This window comes from Lepidochelys kempii, chromosome 1 (genome assembly GCF_965140285.1).
Source record: "Lepidochelys kempii isolate rLepKem1 chromosome 1, rLepKem1.hap1, whole genome shotgun sequence".
In the NCBI taxonomy this organism is placed as follows: domain Eukaryota; kingdom Metazoa; phylum Chordata; order Testudines; family Cheloniidae; genus Lepidochelys; species Lepidochelys kempii.
In genome coordinates, this window is record NC_136380.1 from 144667582 (window position 1) to 144688335 (window position 20754).

The 20754-nt window shown below is 36.0% G+C and overlaps 1 protein-coding gene across 3 annotated transcripts in view; it reads left to right on the top strand.

The window, feature by feature from the left end:
- POLA1 (DNA polymerase alpha 1, catalytic subunit) overlaps positions 1-17317 on the top strand; it is a 351812-nt gene extending 334495 nt beyond the window's left edge. For 2 of the 3 annotated variants that reach the window (XM_073357730.1, XM_073357757.1), the window contains one exon: positions 16570-17317. In XM_073357730.1, the coding sequence (XP_073213831.1) occupies positions 16570-16742 (173 nt within the window). In that variant the 3' untranslated portion in view covers positions 16743-17317. Of the gene's footprint in view, positions 1-10050; positions 10171-16569 lie in introns of all 3 variants that reach the window. The other variant, XM_073357749.1, reaches the window with a different exon arrangement.
- The last annotated feature ends 3437 nt before the right edge of the window (positions 17318-20754 follow it).

The following is a 20754-nucleotide window of genomic DNA, read 5'->3' on the forward strand; positions in this document are numbered from 1 at the left end:
CATAAACTAGTTCCTGTCCATAAGAATTTGATGGGTTTTTTTAAAGTTTTTTTGGACTGGGCTGTATTCAGATGAACATTGGATCCATGATACAAACTATTGTCATGATACATTTTTGTATTTGCAGATTTTGGATAAAGTTGTTCAAAACTATGTTCTCATGTATGAAAACAGGTTTTCCCAAACTTTTTCAAAATGTCACTTCCACCAGCAATTGTACTGAAATTTTGGCTTTGGACAAGTTGCAAATTCTGAACTATTATACACTGGGATATTGATAGGCTGAGATAAAGTCACGTAACCCTATTGGCCTAACATAGTGAAATCTCAGCAGAGGGTAACTGTGATGCAGTAACAGATTTAGAGCAAAGTAACCTCTTTTTGAGACATTTCAATCTATTACACACACAAGAGCATGTTTCAGAGTAACAGCCATGTTAGTCTGTATTCGCAAAAGGAAAAGGAGGACTTATGGCACCTTAGAGACTAACCAATTTATTTGAGCATAAGCTTTTGTGAGCTACAGCTCACTTCATCAGGGCATGTTGACATCAGTGGAGCTATGACAATTTACACCAGCTGCTGCTCCTTAGTGCAGTATTTGGGGCTTCTTTCCTTGTGTTTCTAGGTTTGACAGCTGCACTGCTCACAATTCAAGTTGGAAAATTACATACTTTCAGATATTCCAGGGGCCACTAAAAGATTTCTGCCTTACCAGGAACTTTATGGACTCCATAGGCTTCAGCAAATGCTTATTTTGGGGAGAGGAAATACCATTTAGTGTTCTGAGTAAAAACTTATTTTTAAAAATGTGATGAAGGATATAAATTGTAACATATAAAGTAATTTTCACTTGCATTAATTTGATTCCTATAGTTATTATAACTGGAGCATTGCTGTGGGTTGAGAAAGCATCATGTGAGCTAAAGACAAAATATATTTTAAAGGCTATAATAGAACACCACAGACTGGAGATTTCTACCCAAGGTGTAATAGTTTCATTATAAACTAAGTGTGAATTACGCAGTAATGCCCTTAACCTAAAACTTTGAGTATTATTGCCTACTGTCAGTCACTCTATTCATTATAAGCCTCAATTCTAGGCAATATATAAAAAGAGATGCTAAAAAGTGTGCCTAGTAAATATCAATTTCCCTTACACTCACTCTCTTTCTTTCTGCACTATTCTGCAAAGCTAGAAATACTTCCACTGTGCATTTTGGTCTTTACAGTTTCCACTCTTAAATGATGGACCACAAGTTAACAACATAAAATGGGTGTTGACAGTTCTCAAAAATGAAATAATGTTTAATGTAACCTCCAGTTTCTCTCCTAACTTTGACCATACAATAGAAAAGCTTAAAAGGAGGGGAGCAGGACTGTCAAGCACAGAATTACAAAGAAAAAAAAATTAATCTAAATAGTAAGGGAGAAGTCTAGGTTCTCTTGCTTGATATTTAGCAGCAATGGTAAGGAGAGGGATGTTTCTTTCTTTGTGTAATGTGAAGTAGTTACAATAAACACAAGATTTCCAAATCTCAGAGGACTCTCTTGACAGTTGCTTGATAACAGCTTTTTTCACTCTATAGTTTTGACAGTTTGTGTGTGTTGCCATATCTAGTGTAAACTAAAACATCACTGTCATTCTGTTTTTCTTTTGTGTGTGGCTTCCTTTTCTTTATTTATTTTATTTTATTTTATTTTTTGCATCTTTAGGATAACAAAAAAGATGGGTTTTTCATTTGTAGACTGCAGTAAGGCAAGTTGTGGGAGATTAGCATTTGTTTGTAAGTTTTGAAAGATTCAAGTTGACAGAAGAGAACTGCTTTAATTTTTTCATGTTGCTTCTTTAAAAGTGTAAGGCAGTTGTTTTAAGTTTTCACTTACCTTTTGATATACATCAGTTTGTACGTGTGTGTCTATATGTATAATATGAAAACACAGCACATAGCTAAAATAACCTCAAATTCTCAATCATTTCACCTTATTTGAATTTTTACTTTTTTATTAATATAGAAAATCCATGGAATTGCAGCACATGTTAAGATTCTTTCTCCCCCCACTTGCCCCTATTATGTGGTTCCTTCGTCTTCCTTTTTTTTAAATTTCTTATTTTACTGATGGTTAATTTTAGAAATAGCAGGTCATTTAGAAAAGCTTAAGGAAAAAAAAAAACAGATGAATCCCTTCATTTGGTGAGGGATATTTGTCAGAAAAGGACCATAAACTGTCTCTACCACTGTACCTTGTCCACTGCAGCAACTACTCGCCTATTTTGGCTTACCACAGTTCTTAAGATGTCCCTGAATGTAAGATGACTTTTTTAACCTTTTGGGTTTTCTATAAATCTCACTAAAGTTATTTTGTCATCAAACCAAATTTGCTGTAGCACAGCAAAGCACCCAGTGTCGTCATCTGGCATGTTACAGACAAATTCCAATTACTTTTCTGCTTCATGCTATTGTTAAACAATACAAGCTAGCTGACAGTAAAATTATAAATACAGGTGTTGTCACACTACACTATAATCAGAATTTTAATTTGAATTTTCATTTGTAAAGCTTTTTTTACATGAAAATGGGAATAGAATTAGTTTTATTGACAGTAAAAAGACATTTTGAAAGCTTCCTAAATCGTTACCTGTATTTAGTAGGGAAAAAATTGTATCTGTTCATGTTAAAAAAAAAAAATTTATTATCACATATTTACTCATTATATTTAGTGGTAAATAAAACTGGGAAGATGTGTTTGACAAATGATTGACGTAACTCAGTACATTTTCACTTCATCAAAACAATAGAGAGAGATAAATATATATTTGCTTTTGTTTTGTTCTGCTATTACTAATGCAAGCTGTCGATAAAATCTTCAGGTAAATTAAATAGAGCCTGTTGAGTCTACATGCAGTGCTCAACTTTTTATTTTGCAATTTTCTCTTCTTACATAGATTCATCATCCTTCTCTCTGCCCCCTCCCTTCGCTTTGCTTGGTGGTTGGAGTGGTTCCCCCTTCTCAAGACCCTTTTTTTCCTTGAGGCATTTAGTGTCGTGTCTGCCAGATTTCAGTGATGAGCAGCGAATTGCTTTTAAAGTGGGCATTATGCCAGTTCAGCAGCACAATGGAAAACCAATCTTCCACCATTCTACTTTTGATGCTGTTATTGTAGCATTTTAGATAACTGCTGCCACAAAAAAAGATGTGCTCAATTGCTACCAGTTAGTCAAGTTAAATCCAGAGTAGCATTAAAATTACTCTGAAAACTGTTTGTCAGAGGTCATGTGTTGTCTGTGGCTACAACGTATAGGATAGATGTTTTGGTCTGGTCTGGTTTTTTTGGGGGGAGTGATTATTTGTTTTTTTGTTTTGTTTTTGTTTTTTTATTACTCTGAATGACCAGCTCTCTAAATAGCCCTTCACTACCTGTTTACTTATTGTCTTCACTTCACTGTTGAAAAAATGTGTCAAACAGAAATGTTGGAAAGTTTCTTTAAAGTGCTGGAAATAGCAGGAGAGTAAGTTGTTCAGGGTGCTACAGTTTGTAACAGTGTGAAAGCAAAAAAGGGCAGGAGGGGGGGAGAGCAAGAGCATAATTCTCTGGTTTCTGTAGCAAGATTACTGTTTTCATCTTTTTATCCTCACTTTTCAACCACCGAGTTCGCTTTTCTGTTTTTTTAATAGCACAAATGGAATTTATCTGCTATCTCACTCTCTTCTCCGTCAGCTCCCCCTCCTCTTTCCTCTGCTGGCTTTGCTTGTGAATGAAGGGACTCTTACTACTACTATAGGACAGATGACAGCTATGGATTGGGGTTGTTTCATTAGATGGCTTCTAAATCCTTTTTTTTTTTTAATACAGATTATTTACCGGTGGTGAGAATTAAAAGAACAAGAATATTTTAGTTCACTTATTTATTGCTGAGATTTTTTTAATGAGTTATAAAATATCTGAACAATCTGATTCATTTGCTCTTGTGTTACCCAATATAATAGCATTGTAATGTATCATTTGTTTATTATGCTTCTGTTCTTTTAACAAGGGAATCACTAAATTATACTATTTTAGCACACAGGACTGGGAGTTAGGGGATCAGAATTCTTTTCCTGGCTCTGCCACTGATTTCGTGTAGGAATTTGACAAGTCACGTTAGCCATAATCCATGTTTAAAGTGAGCACCCATGGCAACTGATGTTTAGAACCTTTGAGGATCAGGTAATTTATTTAGAAGTGTTCTTCAGCAAATGTTGACTATAATCTCCTTGTGGCTCTGTTTCTCTCTTTGTAAAATGGGGATATTACGAATGTCAGAAGAGTGTTGTGAGATTTAATTCACTAATATTTGTAAGGTAGCTTAAAATCCTGCGGTAGATGGCAATATGGAAATGCAAAGTGTTGTCATAATAGTTATTACTTAGGGGTTATGAAATTTCACTTTAAAGAGAACATATTCCTTTTGGCTTGGCAGAGTTCTAACTATTGCAGTTGAGATTTTGTTGTTCTCATAGCAGTTACTTAATGAATTCTCCATAGTCTTTTAATCAAGAAGCTTATTTTGGTAGTTTGGATGGGTTACATTTAGATTCTGACTTATAACAAAGTAGCATATGTAACTGGTCTGGAACACCTGCAAAGTAACTCCACTGTGAAATATTTAATGGAACTGGTTTTGGTGGTTATAGAATAGCTTATATTCAGTCCTCTCTTTTTTACCGTCTTTAAAGGTTTTTGTCTGACTTCTTTCTTAACTCCATTGATGAAAGAAAAACTAGGATCTCTGAGCAGATTGACTGAGAGATGCAAATACACAAAAGCTTAAAAAGAAAAGGAGTACTTGTGGCACCTTCGAGACTAACCAATTTATTTGAGCATAAGCTTTCGTGAGCTACAGCATCCGATGAAGTGAGCTGTAGCTCACGAAAGCGTATGCTCAAATAAATTGGTTAGTCTTGAAGGTGCCACAAGTACTCCTTTTCTTTTTGCAAATACAGACTAACACGGCTGCTACTCTGAAACCTGACAAAAGCTTAAGGAATTCTACTCCTTCAAAAAGTGGCATTTAAAGATAGCTGAGCCAAATGGCAGCAAGGGAAGATGATCTTTGGATGAGTTGTTGAGCTGATAGAACAATAAACCTTGAAACTTGGAGAACCATTACAGGCTTAGCATAACTTCTTGGGACATACCTATGACCCAGGTGCAGGTAGTTATGTCTAAATCTAAAAACAAAGTAGACCTTGTGGACTTTTTAAAACCTAGATCTTCAGTGGTATAGGACATAGAGAATCAGACATCTTGTTTCTCTGTCATATCAGAAAGCTGTATCCTAGGAACTTTTGGAATCTCTCCATACTAAAATGGCTTCCCAAGAAGAGTAGATGGAAACTTTATCCACTTAAATTAAATTCTTAGATGGACATGTGCCCAAGGCAGAACGCTGACTAGCAAACATGAAGCTCAATGAGAAGTAGAAGTCAGACCTTGTTATTGAATGAAGTGACTTTCACACAGGTACATAAAATTGCAGGAAATCAGAATAATTTAAAATATCTAAATTGTTGGCATTCCTACAGGTAGGAAAAAACATGAACTTATTGCTTTTTATGTACATTACACATACATTCCCTTCCTCTTAATATAATGGCGGGGAGAATGACCTCCCTCTGTTTTGGAATAAAATATGAAACATTGACCACGTATACATGGTTAAATGTTACATAATGCCCCACTAAAGAGCCATCTACAGAAACAATGGAGGGAGCATAATCATAGCAGCAATTTCAGCTCTTGGAGTTAATTGCTTCTGCAGTCACGAAAGAGAGGGAATTAATTTCGAATTGGAGCAATCCCTGTTTTCCCAGATATCAGTCCAGTTACACAGTTTCTGAGGAATTAACCAATGGAAATGTGGAGAGCTTCCTAAGAAGAACGTACAGGAGCTGAGATTCTGTGGCCAAGAATGTGCAAAAACAATTTTTGCTTTGGTACTGCATTTTTAGGATACAAAATCAGCCAGTCAGTTGTTTTAAAGAAAATGAGAGGAAAATGGATCAGAAACTGTTAATGATGAGGGCTTGGTGAAATAAAAGTAAGTAGTTGGACGATAGCCTCATTTTTAATAGTATCAGTTAGGAGGAAAAAAAGTTTAAATGAGGGCGAGAAGGGTTGAAACATACTCTGCATACTACATTTTTATTCCAGTTTGAAAGCTAGTGACATAGCAAATAATGACTGACTAATAAATATGACATTCGTTTTAAGTAGAAGCCAATAATTTATAAAAAGAAAAGGAGGACTTGTGACACCTTAGAGACTAACAAATTTATTTGAGCATAAGCTTTCGTGAGCTTTCCACTGAATGCATCCGATGAAGTGAGCTGTAGCTCACGAAAGCTTATGCTCAAATAGATTTGTTAGTCTCTAAGGTGCCACAAGTACTCCTTTTCTTTTTGCGAATACAGACTAACACGGCTGCTACTCTGAAACCAATAATTTATAAATCAGTAGAATCATGTTGTAATTACCTTTGAACCTTCCATTAAGAATCATGTGCACTCAGTGATCGCTCTAATAGGATTGTTTCTAGGTTTCTGAAAGTGTCTGGTTTATGAGTACGTTCAAGTCGAGGCAGCGTATGTGATCTCTAAAGGCCTGATCGATAAGACCCAGTTGTATAAATGATCATCTTTCACTCTGTCTACCTTCTCATGACAGTTGCAACCTGATAGATCACTCTTGCTCTGAGTTCCTGGGATTGATCCCTTCAAAACTAGCAACAGGGCATATTCAGTGGAGGCTTATGCCACTGGAAACAACATCTTTTTAGCCATGTGGAGCCTGTGTTTGGTGACGTTTTGAAAGTAGTACAAGAATTGTAACTTTTGCCTGCTTTGGCTACACTTCTTTTCATATGTTCACTTAATTTAAACAAATAATGTGTTGTTACATTAAAGCGAAGTTAAAATCAATGTTCAATTGAGTGCAACATTAATTGTGAGAAGCCAACAATTGAGAAGTCGGCAAGTTCCATAAGTTAATGTTTCTTCCATGACGCATCTCTGCTGCAGTAAATTTTATGTATATTTTATGGCATATGTTGAAACAGAGGTTCTCAAACTGTACCACCGCTGGCCCGTGGGGGATTTTGGGTGTATTTTCTGGATTGCTGACAGGCTAGATGATATGACTCTTCACATTTACAGCTGCTAAATAACATTGGAAGAAGCTGAAAATACATTAAATATTTTCATAATGTTAACATTTTCTAAGAACAATTCCTGTAGTTTCCACAGGAATGCTATGCAACTCTGATAAGAGGGGAATGTGGTCTTTGCAATGGTGAATGAAAAAGGTTATGTCCTTGAGACCATCTCTCTATTAAAAAATTTTCCCCACTGTGAAGAAATCTGAGAACTCTTGTTTCCTTTATTTTAATATATATAGTAGTGGATTAAGATTTTACGTTTAACTAGGGAGTCAGGAATGGAAAGCACTGCTTAAGTGTAACATGATAGAGTTAACATTGCAGAAACCTTAACTTTCAGATTTTCCTGGGTTTTGGCTGTTTAATATCTCATCAACGTTAATGCCAGTTTTGCATTTAGTTTTCCTGTTTTTTTTTTAAATTACTATGCATCATACATATATGTGTGTGGTTTAAATATTATTTATATATAGTGGTCCTGACTCACTTACACTAGGGCACCTTTACACCACTCTGGCAGTGTAAAGAGGTCTTATTGTTAGTGTGCATTACATTTAAATACCTACTTTAAATCCTCTTAATACTGCCGGAATAAATAGTGTAAATGAGAATCAGGCCCAGGAAGCACTCTAGTGTATTTATGCATGCTTATGATCACATAAACTTCTCACAAACCATAGTACAGTTTTTAAACCATTATGTAAATTGACTTTATATATCTCTGATGTGTGTCACTAAATTCATCCATTCAGTGATAATTCTAAACTAATGTATTTGAAATAGAGAAATGTGAACCGACCACATATTTTGGAATCTTTGGTTCCCATATTTAATGGTGTGGAATCTTACATATGTTGTTTAACATGTGTTTTGAAGGGAAAGACTTGTGTATATAATTCACTAGTGGCACTGCTAATCAAGTGCAATATTCACCCAAACCATCATGACAATAAAAGCTTTGTAGCAACCACACCATCAGATATTACACAGATATCTTCATTTTTCTTTCTGTTGATAAAAATAATCTCCAGAGCATGTATGCACTTCCTGTTTCAATAGAGCTATTAAATGGAATTACTCAATTTGCATAGTTTCACCCACCAGTATTTGGAATAACACAGTTAGTATACAGTTTGCTGAATGGTAGTAGAATTGTTTATCTTAACTGAATATTCCAAACTTACTATGGACTGTCATTGTTTAGGCAGGACCTGTGACTAGATCTGAGAATTAGCACACTCAACTAGCACTTGAAAATAAACTCTATCTGTGATCAAACATGAGATTAGATTCACCCTTGTTTATGCCCATTTCTGCTACACTAAAGCAGGATATAGGGGCCCTGATGGTAAGAAATCTGCCACGGACAGAGTTTGTGGTAGAGCAAAAGAGTAAAAACCTCTCTTCCACCACAGTCCAAAAAGTGGATGGTGCTGGCCAAGGGGGTTGTATGGTCAGGACAGCTGAAATATGTACTAGCTTACTATATACTTACAACAACTTCTGCACATAGAATCCCGTGGATTCTCAGATGAGAACGAAAGCTGCTCTTCTGGATGGAAATACTGCCTGCCCACCCTCCAGAATACAGTGAGCCACACCTGTGAACTTCTGCCTCCCTGCAGAATCCTGGCTGTTTCAAACCATACTGGTTGAATATGGTACTCCAGTGCCTTTATAAGTTATATGTGTAAAGAATACTTATTTGGTATCTGCATACAGATGTGGACTAGTCACCGTCTTTCCCCACTTCCTCATTTTTAAGCATATGAGCATTAAATGATGGCATTTTGGTAACCATTCACTTTCTTAAATAATTTCCTGATTTCAGATATTATATAGACTGAATTTAAATTATAGGTATGTACATAGAATACTACAGTGTTCTGAGTTCTAAAAACTGGAAATGCCGTATACAGCAACAACAAGGTAGATCAGCATGTGCCGCTTCAGTTACTGAAGTAACTTTGAGATCTGGGCCTTCATTGTGAGCCTTTATGAAAGTGTGTTTTGTGAAAGAAATTGCCTTTGTTGTTGATACTTAATAATGTTCCCAGTTTTGCTAAAAAGCCATAGCACTTTGAATTGTTTGGGGCTTTGGGGGTTATGTCATTGCATCCAGGACAGAGCTTGGCTACTTTAGGTGTACAATACTTTCGTATACTAAAATGTGTTTTAAATATATAGGTAGTTTTTTTTAAAAAACCATCAAAAAATCATTGTAATTCATAGAACATGCTGTAATATAGAGATACATGTAAAATATAATCTGTGTATTTGATTGCAGGTAACGGAGTTAAATGTGCCAGCAATTTCAAACACAGTTTGATGTTTCTTATAATAAAATATAAGGCAAAAAATTAAATATCCAATATCAATGGTTTCTAAATGGTTTTGATATTTTTTGTCCTTTCCCATGAAGAGTAATTTATTTCCCTTTTTAAAGTGTGGGCAGAGTGATTACTAGCGCACTGTAATGTGATTGTGTTGCATTGATAAAATAAAAATTGTCCTTTATCTGTGTCCTGATCATGTTCAATTTACAGGCTGGCTTCTCTGCCACCTCTTCACTGCTTTGAGTATTCCAGTTCTCCTCCCTTCCTGCTCTGAGAGCGCACAGAACTGTTTGAAATCCACTGGTACAATTGTCAAATCAATTATTCATTCTCTGCAATTATACTCGCACAAAGAACATTTTGCTGGTCTGAATGATGATTAAATTAACAGCTATTCCAGCTGCCTGATAACATCTAATAGAATATTCATAAGCCCAAAATGGAATGAATTATCTCCATTAACTTCATCATGCTCACTTAATTACATGCTTGTTATTGTATTTACACCTTGTTAGATACCGCTGAAGCTGATCCAGTGGCTGGCCAGGAGTTGGAGGCGTCTGTCACGGGGCAGTCGGAGCGCGTTCTGTAGGAAATGCTATTTATTTTAAATGCTCCGCCTGCTGGGAGCCAAGGTTAGTCAGCGGCACTGAGCTGAATTGGGAACCGGGGTGTAAAAAGAAATAATGTGCTTCTGACAGGCTCTGTGGCTTTTAAGTTGCTCTCGTTCAGCCACTTCACAAAAAATTATTTTATTCCATCTTTCAGTGATGATGACATGATTGCTTTTGGGTAATCATTTACCATTCTGATTTTATTTTTTGAAGTAAATTGTCTGAAGTAATAGGTTCTTGGAATTACAGCGTGTCTTGCTTTTTTCTTAGAACTTTATTTAAGCTTGTCTTCCAGCATTTAACCCGAGTCCCCTCTTCCGTTTGATCTTCTAACTTTATTTATACAACAGTGCTTAATGATCCTGCACAATGGTTTTTTTCACACACAAAAATAAATAAAATAAAATAAATCTGTCCAGTATGGTTGACGGTACTTTTATACCCTCAGCAAGGGGGCTGCATGTGCAATTTCCTTCAGAGATGACAAATACAAACATCCTTATAGCCCAACCCTAATAGAATCGCTTCATCCAGTTGAAAGACATTTTCTGATCACTTTCAAGGTGACCCTCTCCTGAAACATGGTAAAGGACATGGTATTTTATGTTTGATACCAGTGTAAAGCAACGCCTTTTCCTCCTCCTTCGTGTCTCCACCACCTTTATAAATGGTCAAGCTTCCTCACAGTTAGGCCCTGCCAATGTCAGCAGTGACTCTGTTCCGCAGTGCCAGCCTACTGCAGAAAAATAGGCTCCCTGTGTTTGTTTGAATCTGAACCAGACCAATAGTGAATGGAATTATAATCAAACTTCTAAATACTGAGAAGATGGATGTAGTAGAGCACTTGAGCGGAGCCACAATATTTTATTCAGTTTGATAGCTATGGGTCTTTATATCAACACACAAGCTGCAGATAATTATTTTTAAGCAAAATTGATACTGGTTACTGGACTAACAGAATAATGAAGATGGACTTTTAGGACACCTTACAGCTCTTATTTTGTTTTGTTTTGTTTGTTTGTTACTGGTAAGAGAAGACCTTTGAGAACTTAAGTATTTTATATTTTCCCATTATAAGAATATTAGAATAGTATTAGAATTATTTTAATTTATAATTTATTAGGCTCATATTAACACCCAAAATGTAAAAAGTGCATTCCAAGCACAGAGCAAGGCAGCCCCATATGTTGTTTAGCAGGTGGTATACCAGTGGTAGAAGTTGGGGAGGGCTCTGAGCACCATTTGGTCCAAAAAACAAACTCTCTGCCCTGTGAAATCATTTGTGGCTGAGACCTAGTTGATCTGTGTGTACAAACTAAGAAACTGATGTCACCAATGGATATCTAAGAAGAACACCACCACGTAGGCTTAGTAATCTGTGGCTTTTCACAGCTGCTTGCTATTTTTTATTAGAAACAAAAAAGCAAAGATTTTGTCAAGTAATATCTTTTTTTCTTTAGTATGTTTCTGTTTTGCAGTGACATTGTAGAAATGGCAAAGCTAAGGTTAACTATGGGGATGGGGTGCTGTGTATTAGAAAGGGGGGAATGCAATTAAAAAATGACTCACATTACCTGATTTCATAATTGACAGAATATTTATTTAACTTGCAGTAAATTGACACACCTCTAGACAGAGACAATTATGACTGACTGTATAACATCTGACAGAACCAATTATGACTGACTGTTGTTTGCTACCTTTGCACAGAAATAAATGAAACATAGATATTTGCAACAGAGACTACTACCTGTGTGCCTAAGCTTGCTATAATTAAAATATAACCACTAGTAGGTGATATAAAAATGTTTCAGATTTAGTATATTTTTTTGTTCAGGTAAAAGTATTAGATGTTACATTGTACATGTGTGTTCTACTGAATCCTTAACACATGTACATGACAGGATATGGATTTTTGTTTGCTTTTAGATCATCCAACAATCTGAAATTTTGTTCATGGAACTAGATTTTCTCACACACAAAGTACACATATGTATGTGTGTATGGTGTTATTAGCCGACAAACTCTCACTCTGATTATCCTGTCAGAGTCCAGTTGTCCAGTCAGCAGATGTAAAGCCCAGACACCTTTCACCGTACTGCAGACGAGAACAAAAGTGCTTGGTTTCTAATATAAGGTTCTCTGTGCGTCATTTTTTATAGGAGTGAAGGTAAAGGGTGGCAAGTGGAAATATTTAACAATACGTTGAGACATTTCCATCTTTGCTTCATCCATCAACACAACTGTGTGGGGTAGATAAGTTTCAGAGACCTCTTCAAAAAGCAGAGCATTCTTCACTGAGTTAAAAAGAAGAGTGGAGGGGGAAGAGGAGGAACACATGGGAAGTTTAATAAGAACTTATAGTGTGCATCAGTAAAAGATCATTCTGTATTATGAGGAATGGGGCAGTTGTTTTCTCCCTACACGTTTGGCAAAGGGGTTTGGTTCTGAAATATTTATCAAGAATAATTACATTACTTTAGGAAGTATGATATCTGAGTTTTGTTTTGAAAGATCAAAATTGCATCTTAATTTCTATTTTTAAAATCTATTTTAAAAACTTTAAATTTCTTCCCTTATTTTTATATGAAATACTGATGCTTTTTGTACATTATATTCATTTATATTAATTTTTTGCATATATTAACAATTGTAAATGAAAACTTGCCATTTGTATGGACATTATGTAAAAAAAGTGATAGTATTAGGTAATAAACTATTTTCATACTTGTGCCTGAGTGTTGAAAAGCAATTCCATTTGACGTTTATAGCTTTGTTCTCAGAGGGCCTTAGGTTCGTTATTGATTAAATTCTCATTTAGGAAGAAAATGTGAGCTTTTATATGCATCTTTAAGTTGGATGGTATGGTAACTTGAAAGTATTGACTGACTGAGTGATATACGATGGTCACAGTTGTCTTTTACTAAGAGGAGCACAGAGTGATGCTGGTTGTCATTCTTACTCTGCTGTGTGGCAGCGTAAATAGTCCCCTTTCTAACCAACCTGGTGGGAAAAGTCAATATCCCATCAGCAGAGGAGGTAAACACATCAGGAGCTGTGTCCTCTCTCATCTTCCTGTGCACTGTATTACTACAGTTCTTTAAATCTGTTCTCCCCGGTCATCAGATGCACTTGTGTCATTCAAATGCATAGTATTGCTGTACTGCAGATAGATAGAACTGCAGTCTGAATTTAGTGGTATAACATTGTATTTTATAATTAAGACTTAAGATTATCCTCCCACTAATTTAATGCAGCCACTTTTATTTCTCCTTTCCCATTCCACCTTTCCCTTCTGCCTAAAAAAAAAAAATTCCATCTACCAATCTTTTTAAAGTAATTAATGTAAATTTTCAGAAGGGTTACAGTGAACAATGAATGTTTAGATCTAGTGAACAAAACCTAGAAACTCTGCTAGTGGAATGGCTTGAGACAGATTTTGAGTGATGCGTGTGTCTGGTTTTTTTGTTTTTTTTTTTGTTTTTTTTTTGTTCTTCACTTCAGCATTGCTTTATTGTTTCAGTTTAGTTGTTCTTTTCCTGATTAATGTGTCTTCCTGCTCTTTCCATATGTAGCAGCTGTTTCTGTACATTGATACACTTCTGTATACACTTTGTATTCATTGTATACACTTTCTGTACATTGAGACTTCACCTTGGTCTCTCCTGGGCTCTGGGAATCTTTAAAACTATTTTACCCTAATTTTGAACTTCAAGTTTAGACACTTCATGATACAGTTGTTGGTACAGTAAGCACAAGTTTCCTCAGTTTTGCCAGGACATGAGCAGTTGCAAATAATATCCTTTAATATCTCTTACGCTGTATCAATATATGAACTGCTTAGTGTCTTGAGGATTATGGTTAGTTTAATTTTTGTTTGACAATACACTGAATCCTGTAGTAACTCAGTATATCTTTTCACAGTTATGTTTAATTAGACCCAAGATTTAAAGTGTTTTCAGGTTAATTACATGTGTTTTATGATATAGTGACTCAAATCTGATTAAAGTACAGAATCTTTAATCTGGTTTTTCATTCTCTTTAGGCTGAATTTTAAGTTATCTTTTACCAGTAGAAAAAAGTAATTTGATTATTGACTGAATAGTGGCAAATAGTAATTCAGATATGTTATACTCAAGTAGACTCCATATGTTGATGACTTCGGACCTGATCCTGCAAACACTTATAAGTGTGTGTGAAGGTGGGCACATAAATTCTCACATACTTAAAATTAAATGTAATCCTTTGGGGACCAAATGCTTGCTGATTAGAGTTGTTTGTAAAGTACCTAAAATGTGATGTACACTTTTAATCTTGTTTAACTATCATAATTTTAAAATAAAAGAAATTTTGCATTAAGACTGGCTTCAGTGGAAGTTCCTGAGTAAATAAATGTGAAAAGCTAAGCGTATGAATTGAGGAATCAACAATAATACCTGAAGCTAGGTATATTGTATCAAATTAGTAGGTAGTGATCTTACCTTGAAAAATCTTGCTAAGGTCAAAGATGTTTTATAATATGTTTATAAAATTCCAGATTTGTGATTATTTTCCCCCAATACTTTCTATCCCTCCTATCTAATGTTTTTCTCCCAGGTCCTCATACATTAGATGGGTCCTTCTTCTCTCCCATGGATATAGGACACAAGCTAGATCAATGGGAAGTGTTCATCTCTCCACCTTAATTTTTTTGCCTAACCCTACATGGGTGGACTGGAAAAGTCACAGAGTCCCAAAAAACATGTGGCTCTCATTGATCCTGGGAAATGCTCACTATCCTAAAGATTTATGTTATTCTAACAAACCACACAAAGTGTAGTACTGGCTAGTTAAGAAAGAATTGTTATTCTTACGGTTTTTTACATGCAATATGTACTGTGGGGCATTTTTGTAATATAAATAAAGTAATGAAATGCTTCAGTCTCTGCTCAGAGGACAGCAAAGAATGAGACAGGTTGTAGCAGGTCAAGAATAATGTGCAATAGGAAAACACTGTGGGATGCTTGCAGGATACATGCTTATGCTATGCCAAAATGGCTTGTGAGCTGCTTCAAGAGATTGCATATCTCCCTGTGCCATACTGTCACCGTTTTGATCGGCAGAGAGGCTTCAGCTGGAGCTCCCCCAGTATAAAAGAGGGAGGAACCCTCAACTTTGGAACCACTTCCTGCATGTCCACTAGTCCTAAACTGTCTGAATCAGTTGACCTTCCAGGTGCACTATGAGGTCTATCTATTTACCTGGGCTTATAAAGAGAGAGGGGCTTGATTGGAACCTGTTTGGAAAGAGGAGCATTGTTGGACTTGATCTTTACCACGTGTTTTATTGTTGGCATGTGGAATATCTGCTAATTTTAGTCTTAGTTGGATTTTGTTTGTCATTTTGATAAGGCACTCACAGACAAAGATAAGAGAGCTTGTTTGTTTTTTCTATATTGTTATAAAACTAAATTTAAAAAAGAAAGTGGCTTTGCCACTGAATTCATGAAGTGTTTAAAAAAACAAATATTGTGTGTTTTGTCAGAGATATCGTGCCAACCGAATACTTTGAAATGGCCTATTCATTGGTACATCAAGAGAATCTTATGTCTTCCGCATAAGGCCTATTAGCTAAGACAATAGGCTCATCTTACTTACGTGTTAGGGTAGGAAGTTGCGGTCATGGGGAGTTCCTCCTTTGTTAATAGTGTGCACTTAATGCCTTTCTTCAAAGATCTTGAAGTGCATTACAATGATAGATAAGTATTAATATTCCCATTTTTCAAATGAGGAGACCTGGGAACAGAGAGGTAGACCTGCCCAAAAGTATTTCAGTGATCCAGTGATACAGATAGGAATAAGAACAAAGGATGAAATTATGGTGCCATTGAAGTCAATGGCAAAAAAATCCATTGACTTCACTGGGGCCAGAATTTCATGCTGGGTCTCCAGATGCCTAATCCCTTTTTTTTCAACCACTAGACATGCTGCCTACTCTGTGATAAGTTTCATGATCGCACTTTTTTTTAATAATCATTTGTCAATGACAACACACTCCTGGTTTTCTCTGATGTTGTGTCTAATCAACCCCCACTTTCTCCCTCCACTTGGGCAGCATTTCTGGCCAAGCAGCACTTCATGTCAGTTACTGACAGGAGGTGCTGCACCAGTTCAGTTGCAGTGTGACAGATGGTCTGACTAATTCCTTGTTGAACTAGATTCAGTGTCTTTGTGAGTTACAATTTTGACATCCCTCCTAAACTTGTGGGTAAAGGCATTGTTGGAAAAGGTAAGTGGGGCGTGAGAGCACAGCAAAAGTCTGAAGCTATTGCAGTAAAATTTGTTTTGTGTCTCCAGCAGCAGTTAATCACATCTTACTTTAAAAGATTGATGAAAAAGTGTTTCTCTTTTTGATCTTTTAATCCCTCTCTTTTGTTTTTAGACATCATGAAGAGGAAGCTGACCATAAATGAGACAGAAGTTTACAGAAAGTTGAAGAACACAGTAGACAAATTTCTGTCCATGAGTGGCTATTCTGAAGTAAACCTCAGCAAACTCTTTCAGACCTTCAGTATAGTAAAATCTGTGGGAGATCCCAGTAATGAAAGACAATGATTAAGTGAAAATGGTAGAAGAGAGGTTTGTTTATCCTTCAAAAACAATAATCTTTTTTCTCCTCTGGCTTTCCCATTTTAAACAATAATACTCTGATTTCAACATACATAAAAGACAGATGTGTTTTAATCATCTTGGTTTCTCAGTGGAGAAAAAAATAAGTAAAGATAAAAACAGAATATAGTGATTTACTGGACCACCTGAGTAGCTGATTTTGTGTGTGTGTGTGTGTATATGTGTGTGTTTGTGTATATATATATATAGTGTTGTATCTAGACCTATGAGGGAAAAGGGGGTGGGGGAATTGCTGCTTTAATTGAATAATTCCCAGTGAGAGTTGCTGGAATGTAAGTGATCCTAGACTTTGCTCCAGGGTATTTAGTAGAGGTGCTCTCAGGAAGAGAGGTTAGTAGAGGTCTCAGTAGGAGCACTAATGTTTTGCCTTTTCATAGTTTATCTACTTTCCTATCGTAAACATACCAATTAAAAACAATACTAAACCTAAAAGCCTCCTAATACCTTCTTCTGAAGGGGACTTTACTTTTAAGATTTATATATAAAGGTATTAAACAAGGGATGGCAGTTTTATAACCTGTAGTTACCAAAAACAGAGAACTATATTTTTTCTGTTTTAGATGTACTTTCTTTGTATTTACACATAAGTAATGTCTTGCTATTCTAAAGAAATAAATATGCAGTCAGCTTACCAGATACATATACCAAGCACATAGATATCTAACTTTATTCCACACAAAAATCAGATGATATAAACAGTCAATGACAAAAATGTGGGTACAACGAAGTGTAGCCAAAAAAATTAAAGTTGGTGTTTTGTGATGAAAGTGATTATGGCCATACTGAAGTTTTAATGGTTTTATAAGCAGATCTTATTTACTGTTTACTGCCAGTAAAATGACAAACAGAAATGACAAGAAATTATAATAAAAATGCTTGGTTCTTTTGTGCAGGAGGAGGAAAAAATTAAGGTTGTTTGTACTTTTCAATAAGTATTACATTCTGTGTTAGGTTTACAGTGTCATGTATTTGTTAATTCAAGACTTTAAAATGCTTTTAAAGATATGTAACAGTATAAAATTGAAAGTTTCATACTGCTTGAAGGAAAAAAATAAAGTTTTCTAGTGAAAGAGAATTTGACTGGATCCATTGTATATATTGGACACAACAGGGGGAGTGTCCCAGAGCCTTACTGAGCCTGAACATCTACCTGCAACCTTAGCCCCACAGCCCAAATCAGCTGACACTGGCCAGCAGCGGCCATTTTATTGTAGTGTAGACTTATCCTTTGAGTCCATTCCTCTAAGTTTACAGTACAATTTACAGAGATATATGCATCTCTGCTTTTAAAAGGTCAGTTTGGTTCAATGAAAACTAAGAAAAAAGCTTGAAGCTAGAAAATAGTGAGAGTACCAGCACAAACCCGCTAGATATCAAAGGGGATTGTGTGTGATTGAGTGTACATGTTTATATCATATTTGTTTATAAAATTTCACCGGAGAGTGCTCTGGGGTAACACTGTTATGTAGATATTGATGTTGTGTATGTCTAAGTATACATTAGCTTTCTCATACATGGGGCTAACTCCTGCAAGTTTTACTCCACAAGTAGTCCTAATAAATTAAATGAGTGTGTGCTTATCAACAGTTACCAGTTTGGGGTCAGTGTTAGCCCAGACATCTGGATGCATCAAGCAGTGCTACTTGTGCATTCATTCAGCATATTTAGTCAGATCATTATAACGGATAATTTCTCAGGTGTAAAGTCTGAAATAAGGTCTTGCTGTCTAAATGAAACAATCAAGTTAGAGACCATTGAAAGATACAATAATCAACAGCCTGTCTTTTTTTTTAATTTCCTGTATATTTGAGATTTTCCACTATAACCAGTCAAATTATTATTTGACGTGACCAATGAGACTGGGTAGAATTTTCAGAAAAGTAAAAAGATTACATTCTTCAAGACATGTAAGTATTATATACAAATAAAATGTTTACTCTGGCATTTTTATGTATCTGTATAATCATTGTTGAATAGTCTGTTAGTTTATAAGGTTAGGGAGTTTTAAATTAAATGAAGGTTGTGGAATAATTGGGAAGAGTGCAGCAATATATAGTATCCCTATTTGTAACTCCAGTAAAGTTGTACGTCCATCACCCAGAAAAGAAGGATTAAGCCCTGTTTTTATGATACAGAAAAGACAAAATCCTCTCTACAACAACTGTAGCCAGACACAATCAGATGGCGAATCAGAAATGAATGCTTTTCCCAATTTCAGGCAATTTTTGCTTCGTCTCAGATAAGAGTTGAATTCCTGGCAAGGAACAACTGCCTTTTTCCTTACTAATAAGCCCTAAGCAATTTGTCTCTTTTTGGTCCTGGAGAAAGGCTGGGAAATGCAAAATCATCTTTCTATATTTTTTTCAATATTCTATCTACATAGGAAATGGCGATAGTTGATGTAGTGCTGTAAATAATTTGGGAAAGGTTGAAGTTCACAGGCTTGTATTTTGAAACTGATCTAGGCTGAATTATTCCACATTCTCCCTTGTACCTCTCCCTGCTGCAGCCCCCTCATCTACTACAGTTAAACATATTTTTTTCATTCTTTTTTTTTTTCCACAGTTTGGGGAGAGCAATGCTGATACATAAACTAAGACGCCAGACTTCACATAGGGCATTTATGTGTTATTAAAAACAAATTCATACCATAAATCCATTTGGTCCTCTGCCAAAATTCCCTTTTTCATTGCAAAATGCACTTTGCTAATTCCAAACTTCGGCCCATCTTCCCTTTTGCTCTACTTGTCTATCTTATAGAGCACCTTAAATATTTCTTAATTGAACAGTTCGTGGTGAATTCTCCTTATAGCAGTTTAATAGATTAACTCATCTGTGCCAGCTTCAAATTTCAGATTAAAATTCCTTCATCCCGAAGGCAGCATTATCAGGTTATTGGAGGCTGTTTTCAAACCTTGGTTTTGAATAGCAGCGGCTCTGCATTAATTTAACCACTAAGCTAATAAGTAGGTTTCGTTTTGTTATGCTAAGCTTTATTGCTTTTCTTTTGATCAGAATGGTGTTGTTGAGCAAAGCAGCAGACAAGGCATTCTTTGATGAGGGAATTAGTGCTCTATTCTTCCTCTATTATTCATAGCACAGTGGAATATGTAAGTACCTGAGGGTGTCAAAGGAGAGCAGGCTCTATTGCAAAGTGTTCGCCTTGTTTCTCTCAATAGCTGACTATGAGATGATAAACCGCTTAATACACTGCACTAATTGGATGAGAGCAGAAAGAGATGGGAATTAAGGCAAGGCAAAAGGAGAAAGTGCTACCAGCCTTCATTCACTCTGTCACCACTTTAACAGCGCCAAAGGAGGCACAAGCTTTCTATAAGCAGACCAGAGGTTTTGTGCAGAGATAAAATGAACCTGTTAGTGGATTCAAGTAATACACTAATTATTGCACAGTATAAATACCACTACTGGTTTTATAACACGGAGGTAAACTTCTTTTGAGAACGTTATAGGATTGCTTGCCAGTAGTATAGATCCTAATAAGGGTCCAGAGTAATAACCCCCTGGATTAGCAAAATTGCTGCTTGTGGAAGTATGATTCGGGCTTTTACGAAGATTTCAGCAGAAAGAATAAAAATGACTGAATGACATTTCTTAATGCGTAATGGCTTGATAATGATTCCCTTTTCTTTGCAGTAAAAATGCGTACTTCAGACTGTACAGTTAATAACGTCCGGGAGCAAACGTTATTTTTCTTTGAAAACTCTAAAATATATATGTGTCTATATAATGCTGTCAGGGAAATGTATAGTTATTTGGGGGAACTGTAGCTTGTTCATAAAAACAAACAATTCAGGTCTGTCGAAGTGGCCTCTCTGTGTGTGATCCCCTCCCCACACAGCCGGGGGCGCTGGGGGGATCAGAGAAATAATATGTACCTTCCTCTGGGGTTTGCACCTCTTAATTCTACCCCGGAGAA